Genomic DNA, 22175 nt, shown 5'->3' with positions numbered 1-22175 from the left:
TCAAACTTCATAGAGCCCACAGGCAATTAATCTTTTCTCATTGTTGGTCCAACACACTTTATGTATTTATACTGAGATTCCCTTCTTTATGGACCTCATCCCTTACCACAGATGGTATGAAGCTCACCACTGCTGCGGCAACCTGTGAAGTGTGCTCATCACAAGCACAAACCTCCATGTCTAGTTTGTCTTAAAAAAAGGAATCAGTTCTTACTTGTGTGCACGTGTGAGAAAGAGTATTCACACATTCATGTGGCTGTGTTAGGTCACCTGATGCTGGAGGTAACAGCTGTAAGCCACCAAACATGGGTGCTGGGAAACTCTGGTCCTCTGGAAGAGCAGCACACCCGTTTAAACACGAGATCTTTCTTTTCTTCAGCTCCTGCCTGGCTATGTTTAACTGAACATATTCCTATATACTGTTCTATTTCTAGTCTTCTGCTTGCCTGCTTAGTTAATTAGTATGTAACTTTGTAGTTAATTACTTAGTATGTAACTCTATGCAGTTAACTACTTAGTCATTCACTGATACTACTGACTGTGTGGTTTCTGGGCTTCTGCTGTTACTGCATTGCTGTGGCAGGATATTTACTCATACTATGACCTCTGAGATTGTTATTTACTGGAAAAAAACTATTTTTAATTGTGGTGTGGCTCAGCCTTAGCACACACTTTTAATCTAAGACATTTCTGTTTGAATATTATAAACAAGATTAAATAAAGTCAACCATAGACCAAGAGGTGGAGCAAGCAACCAGTTGACAGGAAGCAGACATAGGATTATTAAGAAAAAAAACCCTGCCTAGGAAGCGCAAGGCCCTGGGTTCGGTCCCCAGCTCCGAAAAAAAGAAAAGAAAAAGAAAGAAAGAAAAAAAAACCCATCTAGTTTAAGAGGGAGTCAGGAGGACAGATAGGCGAACAGGAAGTTGAGGGAGGGACATTCGGTTTGAAGGAGGGACTTAAGAAATGTCAGCTGAGGAGGAAGGTCAACTGGGTGCTTTCTCTGCATCTCTGAGCTAGCATCTGATTCCTGACGAGTCTTCATTGATAAAAATCAAACAATTGAGATGTTGTTAAAAGAAGAATTGCTGCTATAATTAGTCTAATGTAAGTTCCTTCAGACATGCTACTGCATGGCTAGGATGGATGCCTTGAAGTTGAATTACTGGGCCAGTGTTTAGGTAAGCACAGTTTTAGTCAATAAACATTCTCTTAGGTGTTCTGTCTCGTTCTCTAATTTCTTGACAGTTACCTTTCTAAAGCATGAACCTGACCATGTTGATTTGCTCTAATGTGATGACTGAGTGGTCCATTCATTATACAAATCCCACAAACTCATACTGGCCTAAAATAAAAAAGATGCCACCAGGTGTGGTGGTCCAAAACCTGGAGACCCAGCATGTAGAGACATTCGGAAAGTCGGGACAAAACCTGGAGACCCAGCATGTAGAGACATTCGGAAGGCCCAGCATGTAGGAACATTCGGAAGGCCCAGCATGTAGGAGCATTCGGAAGGTCGAGACAAATCGAAGGACAGCCTGGCCTGTGAGATAAGACCCCGTCTGAAAAGCAAAAGCCAGAGAGAATAAGAGAATAAGTATGTATCCTGCCTTCCCAGTATGACTTACAGTTTAGAAAAACAAAGTGGTGTGGGGAACTTACTCTCTCACCCTCCCTTTCTCATTTGAGTTATGTAGCAGCCTATGCTGGCTACAAGTACATGATTCTTCTGCCTCAGCCTTCCCTGTACTGGCAATCTTGCAGGCACGTGCCATCGTACCCTATAAAATGATCACCATTACTAAATATGGAAAGAATGAGAGGGAAAAGAAAAACGCTTCTATACGCCAGTATATTCTTCAGATAGCCACTAAGCAGTTGGATAAAACCACTAGATGAAAAGTTCAGGACACACTCATTACTAAAAGGAAAGTCGCACGCCATTGTTTGCTTCCTGATACAATGCAATATGAAGTACTTTGACCCATCTAGGTATCCCTACCAAAAAGGTAAATAGGAAATTATAGGGCTTAGAGAAGTGAGTTTATACCAAAAAAAAAAGTCGGGGTTGGGATTTAGCTCAGTGGTGGTGCTTGCCCTAGCAAGCAAAGGCCCTGGGTTCGGTCCCCAACTCAAAAAAATAGAAAAAAAGAAAAAAAAAAAAGTCATACCCCCCCCCAAAAAAAACCATGTTTCAGGAGCTGAAGAGATATCTCAGCGGTTCAGTTGTGGTTCAGTTCCCAGCAACCACATGGTGACTCACAACCATCTGTAATGGGATCCGATACCCTCTTCTGGTGTGCCTGAAGACAGCAACTGTGTATGTGCTCACATAATAAACTAAATCTTTTTTTTTTTTTTTCGGAGCTGGGGACCGAACCCAGGGCCTTGCACTTGCAAGGCAAGCACTCTACCACTGAGCTAAATCCCCAAACCCCATAAACTAAATCTTAAGAAAAAAAAAAAAGAAAGAAAGAAAAAGAAAAAGGAGCATGTTTCTTTTGAGTGCCAGCGATGGAAACACAAGATCTACAGACAAGGCCAGTGAGATACTCTGCCATGAGCCATAGCTCAGCCTGCTTTTTGAAATACAACAGTTAGTTGTATGTATTTGTTTCAACTCTGATTCAAAGCGACCTGCTATAAAAAGCCAATATTGAGACAACCATGGACGTTTATTTATGGGTTAGATAATACTAAGGAAGCATTGTTTGGTATGTGTGGTCTTCCATAGTTTTAAAAGACACATCCAAGTTTGCAAGATTGAAAATGATCAGTGTCTGGGATTTGCCACACAGTTAACTTCAGCAAGGAAAAAAACTAAGGGGCTGGAGAGATAAAGTTGTCACCTGACTGTCACCCTCGTGTGCCCTACCCCACAAGTAAATGTAATGAAAACAAAGGCCAGTTCATGGCATAGTTCATTCAGCACTTGGGAGTGGAGGAACCTGAGCTCAAGGCTAGCAACAGCTACAGAGTTCAAGGCTGGGAGACCTTGCCTCAAAGGAAGCAGTAAGTGGCAAGTTTTGGTAATTGTTGTATCTATGATGAGAATTCTGGGACTGGAGAGATGGCTCAGCCGTCAAGAGCACTGACTGCTCTTCCAGAGGTCCTGCGTTCAATTCCCAGCACCCACATGGTGGCTCACAGCCATCTGTAATGAGATTTGTTGCCCTCTTTGTGTGTGTCTGAAGACAGCCACAGTAATGAATAAATCTTAAAAAAGAGGGAGAGAGAGAATTCTGTGCACAGTTCCCTCTCCCTTTGTCCTACATGAAAATTTAAAAACACAACAAAATACACTTCTGGTTCTTTTTTTTTTTTTTTTTTTCGGAGGGGGGGACCGAACCCAGGGCCTTGCCCTTCTTAGGGAAGCGCCCTACCACTGAGCTAAGTCCCCAGCCCCTAAAATACACTTCTTTTTTTTTTTTTTTTTTTTTTTTTTTTTTTTTGAGTTGGTCTCTCAGTCAACCCAGGGCCTTGCGCTTCAGCTATCAGGCAAGCGCCTACCACTGAGCTAAATTCCCAACCCCTAAAATACATCCTTCTATAGACACAAAGATGATTTCTGTTCCATAGGTTACTGGTAGTTGGTCTCTCAGTCAAGCCCCAGTCTACCTTTGCAGCTTCAGCTATCAACATTAAGCTTCCTTTCTGGCGTCACCATTCTTGACTCTGAAACTGGCCATCCCCTAAGGACCATGTTTTGAGTGTCTATGCTGGGATTTTTTTTTTTTTTTTTTTTTTCCTGATGCTTTGCTTGCCAAGAAAAACTATTTTTTTTTTTTGGTTCTTTTTTTTCGGAGCTGGGGACCGAACCCAGGGCCTTGCACTTCCTAGGCAAGCGCTCTACCACTGAGCTAAATCCCCAACCCCAAGAAAACTATTTTTTAAGGACTTGGTCAGGTGTTACTCAGTGAGGACACACAACTATGCTAGATTCAGTCACATCATTCTAAAACCATTCTTTTTTTAAGATTTATTTATTTTATATATATGAGTACACTGCAGCTGTCTTCAGACACACCAGAAGAGGGCATCAGATCCCATTACAGGTGGCTGTGAGCCACCATGTGGTTGCTGGGATTTGAACTCAGGACCTCTGGAAGAGCAGGCAGTGCTCTTAACCGCTGAGCCATCTCTCCAGCCCCAGTCACATCATTCTATGATCCTGCTTGTGCTGCCCAGAGTTTAGCTCACACTGAAGAAACTTTGTCTTCCTACACTGTATGGTAACCTGAAGCCCCGTAAAAGAAAGCAAGGCACTGTGGCTCGTACCTGCAATCCCCAGCACTTGGAGGATATGAGGAAAACCAACACCACTAAAAAAAAACCCAAACTATGTGTGGGTCCATTTGCATCACATGTATGCAGGTGCCACTGAAGACCCGAGGGTATCAGATACTTTGGAACTGGAAGTAGAAGAGGCACTGGAATATGCGTTCTGGAATCTGAAACCAAGGCCTCTGCAAGAATAGCAAGCCACTTTCCTCAGCCCCCATTTTGTTTAAGGCAGGTTCCCTTGTAATCCAGGCTGGCCTCAAGTTCACTGTGGCCTTGAAATCTGACTCCTTTGTCACTGCCTGAGCCATCATCCCTAGCATTTTAGCCAACAACTTGTCTCAGAAGACAACTTCCCTCCCAAAGGACTAGGAACATAGCTGAGCCTGTCATACACGCATGAAGTTTTGGGCTCAGTCTCCAGTGTCTCATATACCACAGGTGTTTGTGCACATCTGTAACCTCAGTACTTGAAAAGTTGAAGCCAGGGGATAGTTAAATTAAGATTTATTTATTCATGTATGTGAGTACACTGCCACCGTCTTCAGACACACCAGAAGAGGGCATCAGATCCCATTACAGATGGTTGTGAGCCACCATGTGGTTGCTAGGAATTGAACTCAGGACCTCTGGAAGAGCAGTCAGTGCTCTTAACCACTGAGCCATCTCCCCAGCCCAGGGTCATCCTTTTTTTTTTTTTGCTGGGGGGTGAGGGTTAGGGGAGGTTTCTCTGTGTAACCCTGGGTGTCCTTCACTTGTTCTGTTGACCAGGCTGGCCTTGAACTCTGAGATCTGCCTGCCTCTCACTCCTTAGTGTTGGGATTAAACCAAAGGCTTAGCAAGCACAAGGCCCTGGGTTGGGTCCCCAGCTCCACAAAAAAAAAAAAAAAAAAAAAAAAAAAAAAAAGCCAAAGGCTTGTGTCAGCTCACTGGTGATTTCAGACAGGGATTCACTATGTAGTTTAGGCTGGCCTCAGACTGCAGAGATCCACCCCTGCTTCCTGATGGAAGGTGTGTTATCACTTTACCTCAAGGTCATCCTTGATCACAGTTCTAGGTTACATAAAACCCTGCCCAAAAACTGAAAATCCTTTTTAGATTTATTATTTTATGTGTGTACGTACAATGTAACTGTCTTCAGACACACCAGAAGAGGGCATCAGACCCCATTACAGAGGCTTGTTGGGAATTGAACTCAAATCTCTGGAAGAACAGTCAGTTCTCTTAAGGTCTGAGCCATCTCTCCAGCCCCAAATGAAAATCTTCAGGATGATTTGGATTCAGAATTCTTGTGACCACATCCTGACTTAAGTTCTGATGAACTGTTGTCTTAAGTAAATGACTTCTTATGCCTCAGCTGTGTTCCCTTGACTAAGTAACTCAACCTCTCTGTGACTTCCTTTACTCGTGTGTAAGATTTCATATAGATATATTAATCTCTGTAACATTAGAAAAGGGCACAGCAGGGTTGGGGATTTAGCTCAGTGGTAGAGCACTTGCCTAGCAAGCACAAGGCCCTGGGTTCGGTCCCAAGCTCTGAAAAAAAAAAAAAAAAAAAAAAAAAAAGGGGGGTTGGGGTTTTTGCTCAGGGGTAGAGCACTTGCCCAGAAAGGGCAAGGCCCTGGGTTCGGTCCCCAGCTCCGAAAAAAAGAAAAAAAAAAAAAAAAGGGCACAGCTATTTCTGACATAAATGCCAATTGAGAGAGCTGGGTGTGGTGGCGCATGCCTTAATTCCAGCATTCAGGAAGCAGAGACAGGTCATCCTGGTCTTCAGAGTTTTATGACAGCCAGAGATACACACAGAAACCCTGTCTCAAAAAACCAATAAATAGACAAATTACTAAGTGCCAACATATTATTAAGGATGGGACTTGTGCTGTAGATGGCCTCAAAGCCTTGTTCAAGGTAATCATGCGTTCTAAGACTAAGTTATAGCTCCAGCTTTCCACTTGGTCTTTCTGTACCTGCATCTGAGTGTTGGGGATAAAGACCTACTATTTATAGCTATGACTTACATTTTATTCCTTCTTGTTCCTGCCTTGGGTACTACACAAAATAGTAGCACTAATGACTCAAGACATGATTAACTTTTTGTTAAAAAATGTTTTTATTTCCAATTATGTTCACTTAGGTTTTTACTTTATGTAATCCTGGAACTGTAGTATAGACCAGGCTGGCCTCAAACTTGGGAAAATCTAATTGCCTTTGCCTACCGAGTGCTGGGATTAAAGGCAAGGGCTAGCATGCCCAGCTATCGTGTGTGTGTATTTTGTCTGTGTGTATATGTACCACAAGCATGCCTGGTGCCTGAGGTCACAAGACGGCAATGGATATCCTGAAACTAGTGTTCCAGATGGGCCTGAGCCACCATTGGGGTGCTGGGTATCTAACACAAGTCCTCTGGAAAAATAGCCAGTGCTCTTTTTTTTTACCCAATTGGTAAGATATAATTACCCACTTAAACATACAATGTCCGGTACCATCCATCCCTTAAGAACATTGATAACAACCTGTAAATACACAGAGCAGAATCTTTACATCAGTCTCCATTGTCCTGCCACACTTTCCCTTAGCCAGTGCTCTTAACCACTGAGCCACCTCTCCAACTCCAACTCAAAAGTAATTGCTTTTAAAACAAAGTCTCACTCTATAACCCTAGCTGTCTTGGAACTCACATGGAGACCAGGCTGGCCTTTAAGTTTAAAAGACTGGCTACCCCTGCTGGGATTAAAGGAGAATTCTGGGAATGCTACCATGCTTGGCCTATGAATAGGTCTGATGCCTACCCAAACCATCTTGCTCCAAGCACTGTCCTGGAGCTAACCATTTCAGAAGGGTTTCTATAGACAGATTCAAGTAGGTGATGAAGGTCGCAGAGTGTGGGTTCCTGACTTAACGAGGTACAAAGGCAGCAGAGTTATGGCAGTAAGGAATAAGTTTTTTATTGACCCTTGTTGCCTTTCATTGGTCACTGCTCTTGACTCGGAGGACAACAGGCACAGAACTGCAAGGGATCATGCCCAACTCTGTGATCACCAGATCCACAAGCTCGGGGGGAGTCACGTCATAGACCAGATTCAACAACCGGAGTGATGAGTTGTTCTGCCAGTTCGCCAGGGTCACCTGGTCTCCCCGCTTACACTGGAGATCGTCAGGGTCATCTGCAAAGAGAAGTGGGCGTCAAAGTCCTTCTAGAGAAGAAGGTGTGGTTAACCTCCCCTCCCCGTGTCAAGTTTCCTCAGGTCCCCGAAAGCCTCCATTCTCTTCTGCTTACCTAGCTCGTTGGAGACAAAGGCATCGGTCTGCACGCGTTCACAGAACTTGTATGTTTCACAGCAGACCAGTACTGGAACATTATGAGCTCGGGCCACCAGGGCCAACTGTGCTGTCCCTACCCGCGACATCACAGATCCATTGGCCAGGAGTGCATGAGCTCCCAATAGCACCTTAGAAACCTGTTTATTTTAGACAATGTGGAAATGGGGGGAAAATGTCCTGTTATATCAGTATATAATAAAGTTCCCCACTCCTGCCCAGAACAGCAACAGTAAGCAACAATGTGGTTACATTGGCTGCTCTTAGAAAATACCTTGCTGTCTTATATCATCTCAGAACAGTGAAACTGTCCATTCCTACTAATGGCTGCTACTTTAATATAATGTTCTTGTAACAGCTAACCTGTACTACCGCACTGCATGTAGCAGATGCTTTTGCCTTTTCTTCCTTTTTTTAATATTTATTTGTTGTATGAGTGATCTGCTGCATATACACCCAAATGCCAGAAGAGGGCATCGGATCACCTTACAGATGGTCATGAGCTACCATGTGTCTGCTGGGAATTGAACTCCCGACCTCTAGAAGAGCAGCCAGTGCTCTTCACTAGTTGAGCAACTTCACCAACCATTTCTGTTGGCTTTTTGAGACAGCGTTTCTCTGGGTAGCCCTGGCTGTCCTGGAACTCACTCTGTAGACCAGGCTGGCCTCAAACTCAGAGATCACCTGTCTAGGGCTCCCGAATGCCACACCCAGAAGCTGCTTTTTCCTATTAAGGATAAAGTGTTGGGTATGGTGCACACCTTTGATCCCACGACTTGGGAAGCAAAGACAAGCAGAACTCTGTGAGTTCCAGGCCAGCCAGGACTACACAATGAGACCTTGATTCTCTTCCTCCCCTCCAAAAAAAGCTACAGAGAACCCTTTCTCCCCAAAATATAAACAAACAAACAAATACATGAATGAATATGAGGTAAGGGCCACTGAGGTGGCTCACTGGGTAAAGTCACTGTGAAGCCTGGATTTCTGAGTTCTAGCTTCAGGACATAAATGGTGGAAAGAAAGATCTGCCTCAGCCTGGTATGGTGGCAGGTGAATCTCTGTGAGTTCAAGGCCGGCCTGGTCTACAAATTGAGCTCCAGAACAGCCAGGACTACAGAGAAACCTTGTCTCTAAAAACCAATAAAAAAACAAACAAAAAAAAAAAAAAAGAAAGAGAAGAAAGAACTGACTTCTGATGGTGTCCTGACTTCCACATGGGAACTGGGGCACACTGCCAAGGAGGGCCAAAAAGTCAAGGCCCCGGGGTTCGCCCCCCACCCAAAAAAAAAAAAAAAAAAAAAAAAAAAAAAAAAAAAAAAGGAACAAAGGTAAGACTATTAAGACTATTAAGCTGGTGTTACTATATCCGTCTCTTTTATGTCTGGAGTTGCTTTCCTGTGAGAATGCTCACCTCTGGGAGCACATAGGAGGCCGCGGGAATCAGCAGATAGGAGGTAGGGACCCCAGCACGGACCAGAGAGTGGAGCATATGCCTTCCCTCCAGCCGGGGCCGGCTGTCCACCACCACCACCCGGAAGCGCCTGCCCTCAACCCAGGCCTCCTGGAGAATTCTCGACACCAGAGATGAGCTTGATATGGAGGGAGAAGAGGTGTTTGTTATAAAGCAGCCTGTTTGCAAAGGCAAGGGCAGACCTTTCTTCTGCCGTCCCCCTCCCTAGTTTTCTCAGTCAGGGGTTGACCGTACCATCCATATACCAGGATCACGTCCCCATCACTGATCTTCTTAGAAGCAAATCGTGAAATTGCCTGAGATGCAAGCACAATCTTCTCTTGCACATACCGACCGATGGCTTCTCGAAGTTCTGACTTGGCCTAAATGTTGAGAGGACACGGATGCGGTTCACCCTCTGGTTGGCATGCCATAAGTCCCAAGCACGGTGGCACGCACCCTTGATCCCAGCACTCAGGCAGGAGGATCTCTGAATCAAGAGGCCAACTTGGCTTATCTATTGAGCTCTAGGTCAGCCAAGACTACACAGACTGTCTTAAAACGAAAATCCCCATGCCAATGGGTCTAAGTACAAGTGCCTAAGTGCTCCCCTAAGCAATGACGAGGGCCCTGTGGCATGTCTATACACATCTTCTGTAAACCTTTTTTTTTTTTTTCCGGAGCTGGGAACCGAACCCAGGGCCTTGCGCTTGCTAGGCAAGCGCTCTACCACTGAGCTAAATCCCCAACCCCATATACACATCTTCTGGGAGCTCAGAGGATGCTGCTTATCCTAACCACAGCTGCATGCCTCTCCCATTCCCAGAATCCTTCCTTCCTCACCTCTTCTTCCCGCTTGGAGCTGCTCATACCAGTGACTTCCTTGTTAAAGAACTTGATGGCGTTACACATGCTGGCCGACATGGGGCGGCACTGGGTCAGGAAGCTGCAACAACAATACCTCAGGTTTGTGCAACTGGTTAGGACTTAAAGGGAGAGCAAGATGAAGGTCGAGAAGGGCATCAGAAAGGACCAGTACGGTGCAGATGGACCCACATGGCTGTGCTCACCTGATGTAGGGTTTTAGTTTATTTACAAGATCCCTGGAGAGTTCCTCATTGGGAGGTGTTGTGTAATCCTGAATCACCTATAGAATACAAAATGCCCCTTAAAGGAAGGTCTCTAATATGGGACCGGGGCAAGCTACACTAGGGAAGTATTCAGATTGTGAGTCATTCCTTCTTTGACCCAGAGAGGACCCTGGAGGAGTCGTGCTGGGGCAGTCTTAGGGGAATGGGGCAGAGTCATAGAGAAAAGAACTGGACGTACCTGCTGCAGGGCGTGGAGCAGCGCTATGCACCGGGCATTGGAGCCACTGACAAGGCCCTGGGAGTACTGCAGACCGAGTCGCACCATGGCTGGGTGGATCACAGAGGATGGGATGCTGACGGGACGGTGGTGTCACAGACTTTTTAAAGGAACTTGAGTACCTCTTGGCCCCTGCCCCTCATGAGAAGGAACTGCCTTCACTAGCAGGGGCTTCCTCATTTCTTGCAGTTTTACCTTGAGTTTTTACCACACCCGCCCACACATCCCACCTCAAATTTCCAGTTATTTTTTTTTTTTTTTTCTTTTTTTCGGAGCTGGGGACCGAACCCAGGGCCTTGTGCTTCCTAGGCAAGCGCTCTACCACTGAGCTAAATCCCCAACCCCGTTTCCAGTTACTTTTAACACTGAGTTCCTCAATCTCCTCAGACTTCAAAGTTATGACACCAAGATCCTACCTCATGTACTGGGTTAAGGAGCTTTGTCTGCTGTACTGGGGTAGGTGGGAGAAGAGACTGACTTTGGATCCATAATCCTTTCTTGTAGGAACCTTGACAAAACAAAGGAATGTAAGTAATCAAACGAGACAAGTGGAGAAATAAAGTAAACTCATTTCTTTGACCCCAATACCCTTGTGCTTTTCCACACCTTTTCTTTGCCTAAGGCAATTCTCCAGGCCAACCCACATCCTACCTGTTGTCGATCTGGCTTTCTAAGGAGCCTCCTCAGAAGTGTGGGGTCATCAGCCTGGGTGTGCTCAGGGATACGCTTCACTCCTGAAAGTTAAGGAGATGCTTTCAAGACTCAATACCTCTTTAAATGGGTGACATGTTCAGTGTGTGTGGAACAGCATGGCACACAGGGAGTTGGGAAGATGGAGTTGGGGTAGTCACAACAGGGGCAGGGATGGAGTTCACAGAAAAACTTTAAACTATGTCTCCCACGTTGGCAGGAGAATTGGGGCAACTGGATCGTGAACATGAAGAGGAGATTGATACCTGAGGTGGCTTCTCCAGCTGGGCTGGGGCAGGCCTGAGGAGGGGGTCCTCCTTGTTCCCCTTTTCTGGCCTGTTTCAGGGCCCGCTCTGCCTCCTGCTTGGCTCTCCTTTCTGCGCGAAGTTCTGCCTTACTCCGGCCAGCTGGAAGTTTCTCCCCAGTAGTGCCTCCCAACTGACTACCAGTTCCTTGAAGTTCTCTGACTGGGTCTATTAAAGACAGACGGAAGAGGTGCCCAAGTCCTAGGATGGTGATCTCTTTGCCCCAACCAAAGTTTACCTTTTACCGTATCTAGTTTTTTATCTTCCCCTTTTTTGACTGAGGCTGGAATTCACCAGAGATCCACCTGCCTCTGCCTCCTTAGTTCTAGGATTAAAGGTGTGCTGTGAGCCACCACCACCTGGTTCTGCCTTTCAAGTAACCTCTTTTGTATTTGCTCAAATCAACTTCGTTCTATCTCCCTTTGCAAATTCCTCAACCAGCATCCTACCCCAGCCTTTTAAAGAGTCCCCGCACCTTGACGTTGAGCTGCAGATACAGCAGAGCCAATTTCTTGGTCTGCCCCCTTTTCCTCCTTCCGTTTCTTCTTCTGCTGTTTCTTTTCTTTCCGAAGCTGAAGCTTCTCTTCTTGGGTCAACTCCCGCCCCGCTGCCTGAGACACAGACACGGGAACTGCTCTACCCCAGGCAATTCCAAAAGAGTATCAACAGTACTGGACGCTTACTAGAGAGTCCCACAAGGTTAAGTTCCTAACTATCTGACTTGTTACAAGTCTACATAAATAAGAGAGAAACTTATTCAGAACCGTAGTCAGACAACGTTAAGCTCTGTAAAATCTCCTAGTTCTACCAAGAAATGAACTGAAAAGGGTGGGAGTCGGGACCGAATGAGGGTGACACAGCTTTCTGTGTAGCTCTTGACAGGCGACTTGGGAGGTCTCTCCCTCACTTACCCCGGGCCGAGGTGAAAGTTCTGTCTTCATCTCGGATCTCGATTCTGCATCAGAAAACAGGACACAGAGTGAGCCAGAGAGGCTCCGGGAGGACTTAGGGAGATTCGTCGGCGCAGCTGGCTGCTGGGTTGGCATGACCACAGCTCGGCTGCCGGGCGCGAGGCGTTCCAGGATCCGCGTGGGGACGCACTGCGCGGCAGGATCAAAGGACAGGCGGGGGAGGAAAAGGGTCAGTCACCCTTCTGGGAACAGCGGGCAAGCAGCACCAGGCTGCGCCCTAGATCGTGTAAACCAGCGTCCCGCGATGCGAAGAAACCTGGCGGCAAGGCCCAGAGGCCCTTGGTACCCCGCATCATCGATCCAGTGCTCATCTGCTCTTCTACCACTTGGTGCATCTAGCCCTTTACTCACCTTCGCGAACAGCCACCGCCACCGCAGCCATGACTGTGGGTCCTAGGCTCCTCCCGCCGAGGTCACTCACGCTACAGCGCCACCTGGGCTGCAGGCTCCCCTGACGCCTCCCGCGGAGTCAGTGCCCAGAGGACTACAACTTCCGGCGTGCACTGGGTCTCACCCCGGACTACGGGTCGCGACGACGACCAAGAGATGTTGAGTTCCCAACTAGGATAGTCTCCGGCCCACGACTACAGCTCCCAGCATGCCGAGGTTGCTGCTCGCAGAGCCGACGTCTTACAGCTTTCCCACCTCGGAGTTCAGGCCCCCCAAAATGGCGAACTGGGCTGCGGAGACGCGCTGAGTGGCGGAGGCAAGCGAGCAGAGCCGCTGAGGCCCTGGTAGTACGGAGCTCTGCCTTAGGGAACATGCACTTTTCCATTCCTGAAACCGAGTCCCGCAGCGGGGACAGCGGCGGCTCCACCTACGTGGTGAGGAGCTGCTAGAGCTGGGCCGGGGCGGGGATAACGGGCCGGAGCTCTCTCCGAGCGGCCTCCAGCCTTTGAACCTCACTGGAAGCTAGCCATCTCATGTCTCAGCTTCCAACTGAAGTTACCCCAAGCTCCAATAGGTTCTTTGGGCGATTGCTCCTCCCGGCCAGGCCGCGACTGCTCTGGTGGTGGGCATTGCTGTCATCTCTGGGAGGGAGACTGCCGCACAAGCGCCCGAGTTTCCTCTTGACTGGGTCTTCTGTTTGGAACCCGGACCTGGGGGAAAAAACAGACTCAATCCCGGGAAGTCTCGGAGCGTTGCTCAGACGGATTGTCTGGCAGCTTCTGGCCAGGTTTCAGTGGGCAAAAGGTGGTTTGGACTTCGACCCTTAAGTGTTTGCCTGTTTTTGTGTCCTCAGGCCTATAACATTCACGTGAATGGAGTCCTGCACTGTCGGGTGCGCTACAGCCAGCTCCTGGGGCTGCACGAGCAGGTGGGACTAGCACCCCGGTATAGACGCAGCTTCAAGCCCTTCCATTCTCATGGGCAATAATCCTCCCCTTTCATTACATTACCCTTTAATCACGGCTACAGTGGAAGGTGGACTTTGTTAGCGTGACATTTCCGGAAACTGAGCGGCTTGTCTCGCACAATTCCCTCTTCCCTTCTCACATCCTTCCTTCTTTTCTGAGCTGTCTGTTTTTTCACCCTTTGCCACTGCATGGAAAAACTGAACCCTGTCTGTCACCTAGGCTATAACTTGGAAACTTATTTCCCTGCTTAATACAAACCATTCATTTATTTCCTTGTATGTTCTTGGTCCCTTTCAGTGTATAAGATATCCAGTGGCAATTTCCACTGATGCAATGTTTCCCTTCCTCACCAGATAGTGAGCTCTGTATTTAAGTCTGTAGAGAGCCATGGCTCTACTAGCTGTCAGTCCTGAGCAAGTTACCTAATTTCTTCGGGCCTCTAGTTTCTCCAGATGAAAAGTAGATTCTTTGATCAGCAAAGTCCCTTCAACACACTGAGCATACTTTGACTTTGTTATTTGTGTACCTATGTGTTCCCTATAAATGTTCTCTACTGAACAGTCTTGCTAGATAAATCAAAGGGCTCTCGGACCCCATGAAAATCCACCCTACAATGTAAAGGTGCTCGTACACATTAATATGTCCAAGAATTTATTCCTAAGATCCTTGGGGTCCTGGCTCTGCCAAAGTCATCTTTTGTCACATGACTTAGAGTTGTTACAGGAACCCAAGAGGACTTGGGTTAATCTCGTTTGTCACCTCTCAGTTCCTGTGTTTATGTGAAGAATTGTATCTCTTTGTCTACATAGCTTCGGAAGGAGTATGGGGCCAATGTGCTTCCTGCATTCCCCCCAAAGAAGCTTTTCTCCTTGACGCCTGCAGAGGTAGAACAGAGGAGGGAACAGTTAGAGAAGTACATGCAAGCTGGTGAGTGTGTGGATGAACTCTAGGCCGTTTTGAGAGATTGAAATCAGGTGGCTCTGCAAATGCCCCATCTTAATGGTTAGATTTAGGAAGTCTCTTGTCTGATGTTAATCAGCAAAGCTGCCTCGGGCTTTAAACTTTCCATATTAGTAAAGCAGCGCGGAAACTGATCTCTATAGAAAATAGAGAAATACTAGTATAATACTAAGAGTAATTTGTGGGGAGGACTTTGTATCTGATATGCTTTAGATTAACATCATTGTTATTTCCCTAGTTCTGTAGACTGGACTCAACTAGATGGCAACCAAGGGTGGGGCAGGTGAAGAATTTATGCAAACAGTGTGTGAGGTGAGGCCAGCTGGGAATGTGGCAGGCCACCATCAGCCCAGGAAATGGGGTTGGGGGACCTACTAAGAGGAGGACTCGGGGAAGCCAGGAGTGAATTTTAAGTCACTAGAATGTTGTTCCCTTGACCCCACAGTTCGGCAAGATCCATTGCTTGGGAGCAGTGAGACCTTTAATAGCTTTCTACGTCGGGCCCAACAGGTAAGGCTTTGGGTAGAGCCTATATTTAAGAGAAAGACCTGATGGGGAACCATGTCATTTTAATTACATGGTTACTTCCTGGTATTTAAAAAAAAAAAAAAAAAAAAAAGGAACAAAGCTTCTGCTGTACCACCAAAGTGAAGGGAAGGCCAGCCTTTATTTAAGGGTGATACTGGAGGGAGTTAGGAGAGTGGGGTGCATCTGAGCTGCACCCTAGAGCTACAGTAACAAGGCAGTGCCCCATCTCACTTGCTCACACAGGAGACACAACAGGTCCCCACAGAGGAGGTTTCCTTGGAAGTGTTGCTCAGTGACGGACAGAAAGTTCTGGTCAATGTGCTAACTTCTGACCAGACGGAAGACGTCCTGGAGGTAAGATGTCTGTTGAAGACAGCCCAAGTGCCCAGGGCACACTAGGTTCTGCACTAAAACAGCTGGTTGGATAAGTTGTACTTCCTGTTCCTAGGCCGTGGCTGCAAAGCTGGATCTTCCAGATGACTTGATCGGATATTTTAGTCTCTTCCTTGTTCGAGAAAAAGAAGATGGCGCCTTTTCTTGTGAGTGTCGCTGGCCTTTGCTGCTTACGCTTCAGGCAATGAGTTCCTGAGGTCAGAGTGGGATTTCTCCAAGCATGCCCATGGCTTCCCCTTCCTCTTTAGTCTGATCACACTTTGCTTTTTTAATCTGTAGTTGTACGGAAGCTTCAGGAGTTTGAGCTGCCTTACGTATCTGTCACCAGTCTTCGGAGTCAAGAGTATAAGATTGTGCTCAGAAAGAGGTCAGGGCTGAGCCTTAACACAGAAGAGGGCATGGGTTGGATGGCTGGGCCGCACACTGAAGTAGCTTTATCTGGCCAAGGGAACAGCGGTGGATGTTGTACCCACACCTCCCACCTTTCTCCCACGGGCCCACCATTAATGACCCCATAGGTGCAATAGTTTGCTTGCTTGTTTTCCATTCTGCCTTTGCTTAGCCCCCCATTTACCCATTTCCACCTCTTGGCCTCACAGTTACTGGGACTCTGCCTATGACGACGATGTCATGGAGAACCGGGTTGGCCTGAACCTGCTTTATGCCCAGGTGAGTTTGGAGCTGCCTCAGAACCCTTGGCCTGAAGTGACTGTGGTCTTCTACAGAAAGCCCCATGACTGGTCCTCAGTTCATGGGGGAAGTTCCTAGCACACAGTCAGAGCTCCTGACTCTAACTGGTGAGGTCCAGGCCTCACTGCAGTTAGCTCTCAGTTCATGCTGCGGGGCTCACTTGGATCACTGGAAGTGCTGACTGGGCGCCCTCATTTCCCATTCATTGTCTCCACTGTGTGTAGACGGTGTCAGACATCGAGCATGGCTGGATCCTGGTCACCAAGGAGCAGCACCGACAGCTCAAATCTCTGCAAGAGAAGGTCTCCAAAAAGGAGGTGAGCCGCTTTTGCCTTGTCACCCTGCAAGCTCTGAGCTACCCTCTGTCTCGTAACTAACCGAACCTGGTTACCATTTTTCAGTTCTTGCGGCTGGCCCAGACTCTGCGGCACTATGGCTATCTGCGCTTTGATGCCTGTGTGGCTGACTTTCCGGAGAAGGACTGCCCTGTAGTGGTCAGTGCAGGCAACAGTGAGCTCAGTCTCCAGCTGCGACTCCCAGGCCAGCAGCTCCGTGAAGGCTCTTTCCGGGTCACCCGAATGCGGTGCTGGCGGGTCACCTCCTCTGTGAGTTTCTCTCTCTCTCTCTCTCTCTTTTTTTTTTTTTTTTGAGACAACTTATAGTTATGTTCCTATTTACTGGCTTGGAACTGTGTAGCCCAGTTATTCTTAAACTCATGACCCTCCTGCCTCAGCTTTCCAATGGCCGGGATTAGCAGACTTGGCTTTCTTCTGTGAATGGGTATGAGACTGGAGGCATTCTGGCAAGCCGTAAGCTTCCAGGATGCAGAGGTCCACAACTTGTCAGAGAAGAATTCAGCCTGAGCCCTATTCCTCTTCTAGGTGCCACTCCCCAGTGGGGGTACAAGCACTCCAAGCCGGGGTCGGGGTGAGGTGCGCCTGGAACTGGCTTTTGAATACCTCATGAGCAAGGACCGGCTACAGTGGGTCACCATCACCAGCCCACAGGTATGAACCCAATCTCAGAGTTCTTATGGATAGAACCCTCAGGTCCCCAAGTCTAGGACTCCATGTGAGCGGCGTCCGAGCTGTAGACGTGGGTGGGAATGGCCTCTCTAGTCAGACTGAGCCCTCTTCTTCCCCTCAGGCTATCATGATGAGCATCTGCCTGCAGTCCATGGTAGATGAGCTGATGGTGAAGAAGTCTGGGGGCAGTATCAGGAAGGTAAGCGGCAGGGGCTGAACAGCTGAGGGGCTGTGCTCTCCTGTTTTGTCCTAGGACTAGGGTTTCTCTTGGGTGGGAGGGGAAGTGGTTGGGCTCTGAGATGAATTTTCCTGTCTATATCAGCACTTTGGGTCTGTCCTCAGATGCTGCGTCGGAGAGTGGGGGGCAACCTGAGACGTTCAGACAGCCAGCAAGCAGTGAAGTCCCCACCATTGCTCGTAAGTTAATGTCAGTTAACGCCTTGGCTCCCAACTCAGCCTTGCCTTCCCTCTGCTCCTAAATCTAACTGTTCTGCTCCTTTCTCCCAGGAGTCACCAGATGCCAGCCGGGAATCCATGGTCAAACTCTCAGTGAGTTACAGGGTTGGTGAGGTTGACTGCAGGGGCCTCACAGGCTGCCACCCTCTGACCTGCTTCCCACCTCTATTACAGAGTAAACTGAGTGCGGTGAGCTTGCGGGGAATTGGCAGTCCCAGCACAGATGCCAGTGCCAGTGCCGTCCACGGCAATTTCGCCTTCGAGGGCATTGGAGATGAGGATCTGTAATCTCGGCTGCCTGGATGTCTGCCCTCTACCCAAGAGGAGATTTATACAAACTTACCCTGTGCCTATGCTCCCAAGTTGGAGTCTTTTCCTACTCCCTTCCTACTTGTCCTGTTCCCTCTTGGCCAGGGGCCTCCTAACGTACCTTCCCTTTCTTGGGCTGGCTGCACAAAAGATCACCGTCTCTGTGTCAGAGCTGGCCCTTGATGCCAAATTAGCATTTAGTATTTTGCACAAAGTCCAAGGGACTGTGGCTGCCTGCCTTGGAGAGGAGCTAGAGCTCTCTGTGGATTGCTTCTGGCTTTTTAGGGCCAGGCTATGGGCAAAGGGTGGACAGAGGTCTCTGAATGCTCTGAGCAGCTCCCCATCATTAAACACAGCCTGATTGCCGCCTACCTTTGGTTCCCTCTCACTGCCCCTGTCACAACAAGGGGTAAGGCCTAAATATTTGCCATTGCCAATTCATCATATAGACATGGCTCTGTTAGTGTTTCCTTTATTATAAAGCACTGAAATAAGTTAAAACAGTAAAAGGCTGGGCAGTTCCCAACCAGTTCATCCGTGGCCCCTGGGAGCAGTGGCGGTGAATCCAAGGTCCTAATCACTTAGCTCATCAGGTACATGAGCCAAGACAAGGCCCCCTGGTTTATATGGCCCCGACCATGGGATTCAGGCTGGTCCATATAGTGCCTAGGTTACTCTGTGTGGAGCCCCTGACCAGCGGGGGAGAAAGGGAAAGGTGGCTTTCTAGTCCATTTGTATAAAATGCAGGAGGCGTAGGGCTAATTCCTAGGGCCCCAGGTAAAAAGAACCTAACTCAAGGTGAGTCTGTGTGAAGAGCCCTGCTACCAGTAGCACCCAGGGCAGCTGAACCCCGAGTGCTCAAGACGGAGGGTGGGCTATGAGGTGGGGCCCAACCCTCAGGGGCAGAGAGACCAGGCCCTCCTGCTCCACCATGGCCATGCACCTTCTGATGACGCTTGTAGTTGTCCCAGTGGCCTGTGGTGTAAGCACAGGTGGCACAGCGGAAGGGCTTCTCGCCCGTGTGTCGCAGCATATGACGTTTGAGGTTCATGCTCTGGTTGCAGCTGTAGTTGCAAAGGCTACACCGAAAAGGTTTGTCACCAGAGTGGATACGACCGTGACGCTTGAGGTTGGCCAGGTTGCCACAGGCATACGGACAGAGAGGGCACTTGTAGGGCTTTTCTCCTGTGTGGACGCGCTGGTGCCGTTTCAGGTTGTCCAGATGAGCAGAGGCGTATGGACAGCGGGCACAGCGGAAGGGTTTCTCACCACTGTGAGTCTTCATGTGCCGAGCCAGGTGGTTGGGGTAGTGAGTAGCAAAGGGGCATAGACTACAGGCAAAGCCTTTGTCACTAGGGCCCTGGGGTCCCCCACTGGCACCCCCTCCAGACTCTCCTCGCATGCAGCGCCCACACATGGCAGTTCCCAACCTGCTGCCCTCACCCTCCTCCAGTTCTTGTCCACAGCCCCGGCAGGTCCAAGGGAACAGTAGCTCTGGCAGTGGTTCTGATCCAGTTCCACACAAACCCTCCCCTTCACCTCGCAGCTGCCCACAATCTGGCAGGAAACTGGTACCACCTGGTGGCACATGGAGACTCAAGTCTGGAAGGATCAGAGCATCTGTGGGAACAATGAGATATGGGCCATTAATCCAAGTATCCCTACTGCTACCTACCAGTGTCCCGAGATCTCTGGTGCTCTTTTTACCTTCTGATCGCCGGGGCATTGTCCCTTCCTGCTCTGTGGGACTGGGAGGCCGGGTTGGTCGTGGAGCACAGCATCGGAAACCACAGGTTGGGCAGGGAGGAGTGGGAGGCCCTGTGTGGGTGCGCTGATGCCGCCTCAGGTTGCCCAGGCTGCTGCAGGCAAAGGGGCAGTGGGGACAGCGGTAGGGCTTCTCGCCAGTATGGGTACGGGTATGTCGCGTCAGGTTGACGAGCTGGGCTGAGGCGTAGGGGCAGCGGCCACAGCGGAACGGCTTCTCCCCGCTGTGTGTCTGCATGTGCCGCTTCAGGTGGCTCGAGTAGTGGGACACGAAGGCGCAGAGGCGGCATGAGTACAGTAGCCGTGGGGGCAGCGGGGGCCCCCCACCCGGCCCTCCTGCCCCACAACACGGCCCCTCACCTGTCGGCCCCCCACACAGCTGACAGGCTGGGCCTGGCCTCTCACCCCTGGCCTCCCCTGGACCCCTCGCTGGCTCCTCAACTTCACTCTCCGCACTTAGTGCCCGGCCGCCCCCAGACTCATCGTCACTCAGCCCATAGGGAAGTCCAGGTCTGGCTCCTGAGAGTCTCCTGGTGAAACAGAAAAAGGAAGGAAAAAAAAAAAAAAAAAAAAGAAACCAATCAACATGGCTCAAGACCGAGTTCCAAATTCTCATTTCTCACAAAAAGCCCCACTTATATTCTGCCTCACCCTTGATTTCGTTCTATCTGAGCCTGATTACTAACACTAGGGGTGACTTATCATTTCCAACAAATGGAAAATATCACAGGCTTGAAGTGGGGTACAGGCTGATGTAAAGCAACATTATTGAGATAAGTAAAAATATAAAGACCCCAAGATCTTTTTTGTAAACCCTGGTTTAGTAAGGCTCCTTTTTATATAAGGCTGATTATGAAATGAAAGCCATCTCAAGTAGGCACAATTTGGAGAAAGTGGGAGCAATGTAGTGCAAATTACACAGAAAGGGCAGATTCTTTTATATGGTTTCCTCTGACTTTAAAAAATACCCAAGAAATAAACGAGGAGAGACTTAGGGCAGAAACTGAAACCTCAGAACAAAAAGAATCTACTGCTACTAGCCAGAGTTTTAAGAGTAGCTTATTTACATAATTCCCTTCCATGAACCTCTTGAGGGGCACATTAGAAATGGGGCTACCCACCCTTGTATTCACACCACCTTTAGCCCGGACCCAGAACTTCAACTCAGCAAAATGCTGCTGCTAGGTTGTAAAAAGAAGTGGTGTTTTGGTCGCTAACACCGCCTTCTAAAGGGCTTGAGTTACCAAAAGCCACTTATCCTTAACCACGACCCTTAAACACACCTTCAGAGTCTCTCTCAAAGCCCATGAGCTGGTCGTTGTGGCCGTCACCTTCCTCCTCTTCCTCTTCCTCTTCAAACTCCAGATCTTGGCCTAGTAGCAAATCACTCTCCAACACCAGAGCCCCAGGTCCTTCGTCGAAGGAATCTTCAGTATCCACTAAAGAGGGGAGGGTGCTTGTGGAATCTCCCTCACAAGCCGTACCCATAATTCGAACCAGGGAGCCAGCTGTTGTGAACTGCACTTCCCGTACTCGATGACCCTCAGGTTCCTTTAATACTTTGGTAGGGAGCTAAGATCCCAGATCATCCGCCCCTAACCCTCAGGAGTACCCCTTCACCCTGACCTGAGCCCACTCTACTGACCCCACCCCAGTTCCTCCCCGCTCAAGGCCCCTGACCCCTGACCTTTGACCCCCTCGCATTTCACGGGCTGTGGATGGCTTTGCTTCCTTCGGGGCATCGTGACCGGCTCCAGCCCGACGCGCCTCCGGCCCGAGGCCGCCCGGCCCCGCCCCTCCCAGATCGGCCCAGCCGTCGGTCCTTGCTCTTAGGGTCCACGAGCCGCCCCCATACACCGGTGCGGGCCCTGGGCAGCCCCTGGCCCTGGCCCCAGAGCCCAGCTCAGGTCGCTCCCGCCGCCGCCGCCGCTTCCATTCATGGAGCCCCCTACCCCCCTCCGAAGACCAGCTGGTACCTCCGTACCCGCTTCCGCTTCCGCCACCGCAGAGCAACTCGGGAAGTGTAGTTTATGGAATATAGACGGGAGCGCAGCCGCAGCATGACCAGGAAGTGATTGTGATGCGCTGCTAGCCGGCCAATAAGAAGCTGAATAAGTAAGCCGACCAGCCAACCAGGCAAAAGGTACCCTGCCCCCTCCGCATTACGAACTAGGAAGTCATGCCTGAAGGCGAACAGCGCCAGGATGGCCTCCTTCGGGCTGCTTGCTCAAGAGTTAACTACTACTTCCAGCTCCTGATCCACACTGCTCCCCTCCAGAAGCTCAGGACTCACACACAGGCATACACCAACA

The 22175-nt window shown here is 48.9% G+C and overlaps 3 protein-coding genes across 4 annotated transcripts; 1 reads left to right on the top strand and 2 right to left on the bottom strand.

The window, feature by feature from the left end:
* Window positions 1-7198: 7198 nt before the first annotated feature.
* On the bottom strand, window positions 7199-12881 carry Eif2b4 (eukaryotic translation initiation factor 2B subunit delta). Of its 2 annotated transcripts, none has more exons than XM_032908989.1 (13): window positions 12732-12881; window positions 12321-12364; window positions 11885-12020; window positions 11371-11577; window positions 11066-11148; window positions 10831-10922; window positions 10376-10490; window positions 10117-10193; window positions 9890-9992; window positions 9302-9429; window positions 9008-9185; window positions 7556-7736; window positions 7199-7442 (listed from the first exon to the last, which is right to left on the bottom strand). In XM_032908989.1, the coding sequence occupies exons 1-13, from the start codon at window positions 12760-12762 to the stop codon at window positions 7243-7245; spliced, it is 1575 nt and encodes a 524-aa protein (XP_032764880.1). In that variant the 5' UTR covers window positions 12763-12881; the 3' UTR covers window positions 7199-7242. The 2 variants fall into 2 exon arrangements, with proteins under 2 accessions (XP_032764880.1, XP_032764879.1); XM_032908988.1 differs by having other exon boundaries at window positions 12321-12509; window positions 12732-12822.
* A 74-nt stretch (window positions 12882-12955) lies between these two features.
* Window positions 12956-18470, top strand: Snx17 (sorting nexin 17). Its single transcript, XM_032908990.1, has 15 exons — window positions 12956-13204; window positions 13624-13698; window positions 14548-14665; window positions 15144-15208; window positions 15470-15580; window positions 15675-15765; window positions 15899-15986; window positions 16219-16288; window positions 16534-16626; window positions 16711-16914; window positions 17191-17316; window positions 17456-17533; window positions 17677-17751; window positions 17842-17883; window positions 17965-18470. The coding sequence occupies exons 1-15, from the start codon at window positions 13142-13144 to the stop codon at window positions 18076-18078; spliced, it is 1413 nt and encodes a 470-aa protein (XP_032764881.1). The 5' UTR covers window positions 12956-13141; the 3' UTR covers window positions 18079-18470.
* Window positions 18471-18555: 85 nt separating this feature from the next.
* Znf513 (zinc finger protein 513) lies at window positions 18556-21859 on the bottom strand. The gene is made up of 3 exons (XM_032908991.1): window positions 21551-21859; window positions 21135-21302; window positions 18556-20382 (listed from the first exon to the last, which is right to left on the bottom strand). Exons 1-3 carry the CDS (start codon window positions 21603-21605, stop codon window positions 18893-18895), a joined length of 1713 nt encoding a protein of 570 aa, XP_032764882.1. The 5' UTR covers window positions 21606-21859; the 3' UTR covers window positions 18556-18892.
* Window positions 21860-22175: the final 316 nt, after the last annotated feature.

The sequence above is a fragment of the Rattus rattus genome, chromosome 7 (assembly GCF_011064425.1).
Source record: "Rattus rattus isolate New Zealand chromosome 7, Rrattus_CSIRO_v1, whole genome shotgun sequence".
Taxonomy (NCBI): domain Eukaryota; kingdom Metazoa; phylum Chordata; class Mammalia; order Rodentia; family Muridae; genus Rattus; species Rattus rattus.
Note: the sequence above shows the minus strand (reverse complement) of the source record. Positions and strands in the feature narration are given on the sequence as shown.

Coding starts and splice junctions, on each gene's coding strand:
- Eif2b4 (XM_032908988.1), bottom strand. CDS start 12,455: ATGCCAACCCAGCAGCCAGCTGCGCCGACGAATCTCCCTAAGTCCTCC. Junction 10,491..10,830: donor TCCTTAACCCAGTACATGAG/GTAGGATCTTGG, acceptor CCGTCCCGTCAG/CATCCCATCCTCTGTGATCC. Junction 10,194..10,375: donor TGCTCCACGCCCTGCAGCAG/GTACGTCCAGTT, acceptor TGTATTCTATAG/GTGATTCAGGATTACACAAC.
- Znf513 (XM_032908991.1), bottom strand. CDS start 21,605: ATGCCCCGAAGGAAGCAAAGCCATCCACAGCCCGTGAAATGCGAGGGG. Junction 21,303..21,550: donor GAAATGCGAGGGGGTCAAAG/GTCAGGGGTCAG, acceptor TCCCCTCTTTAG/TGGATACTGAAGATTCCTTC. Junction 20,383..21,134: donor CTCTGAAGGTGTGTTTAAGG/GTCGTGGTTAAG, acceptor GGAGACTCTCAG/GAGCCAGACCTGGACTTCCC.
- Snx17 (XM_032908990.1), top strand. CDS start 13,142: ATGCACTTTTCCATTCCTGAAACCGAGTCCCGCAGCGGGGACAGCGGC. Junction 15,209..15,469: donor TTCTACGTCGGGCCCAACAG/GTAAGGCTTTGG, acceptor TTGCTCACACAG/GAGACACAACAGGTCCCCAC. Junction 15,987..16,218: donor AAGATTGTGCTCAGAAAGAG/GTCAGGGCTGAG, acceptor TTGGCCTCACAG/TTACTGGGACTCTGCCTATG.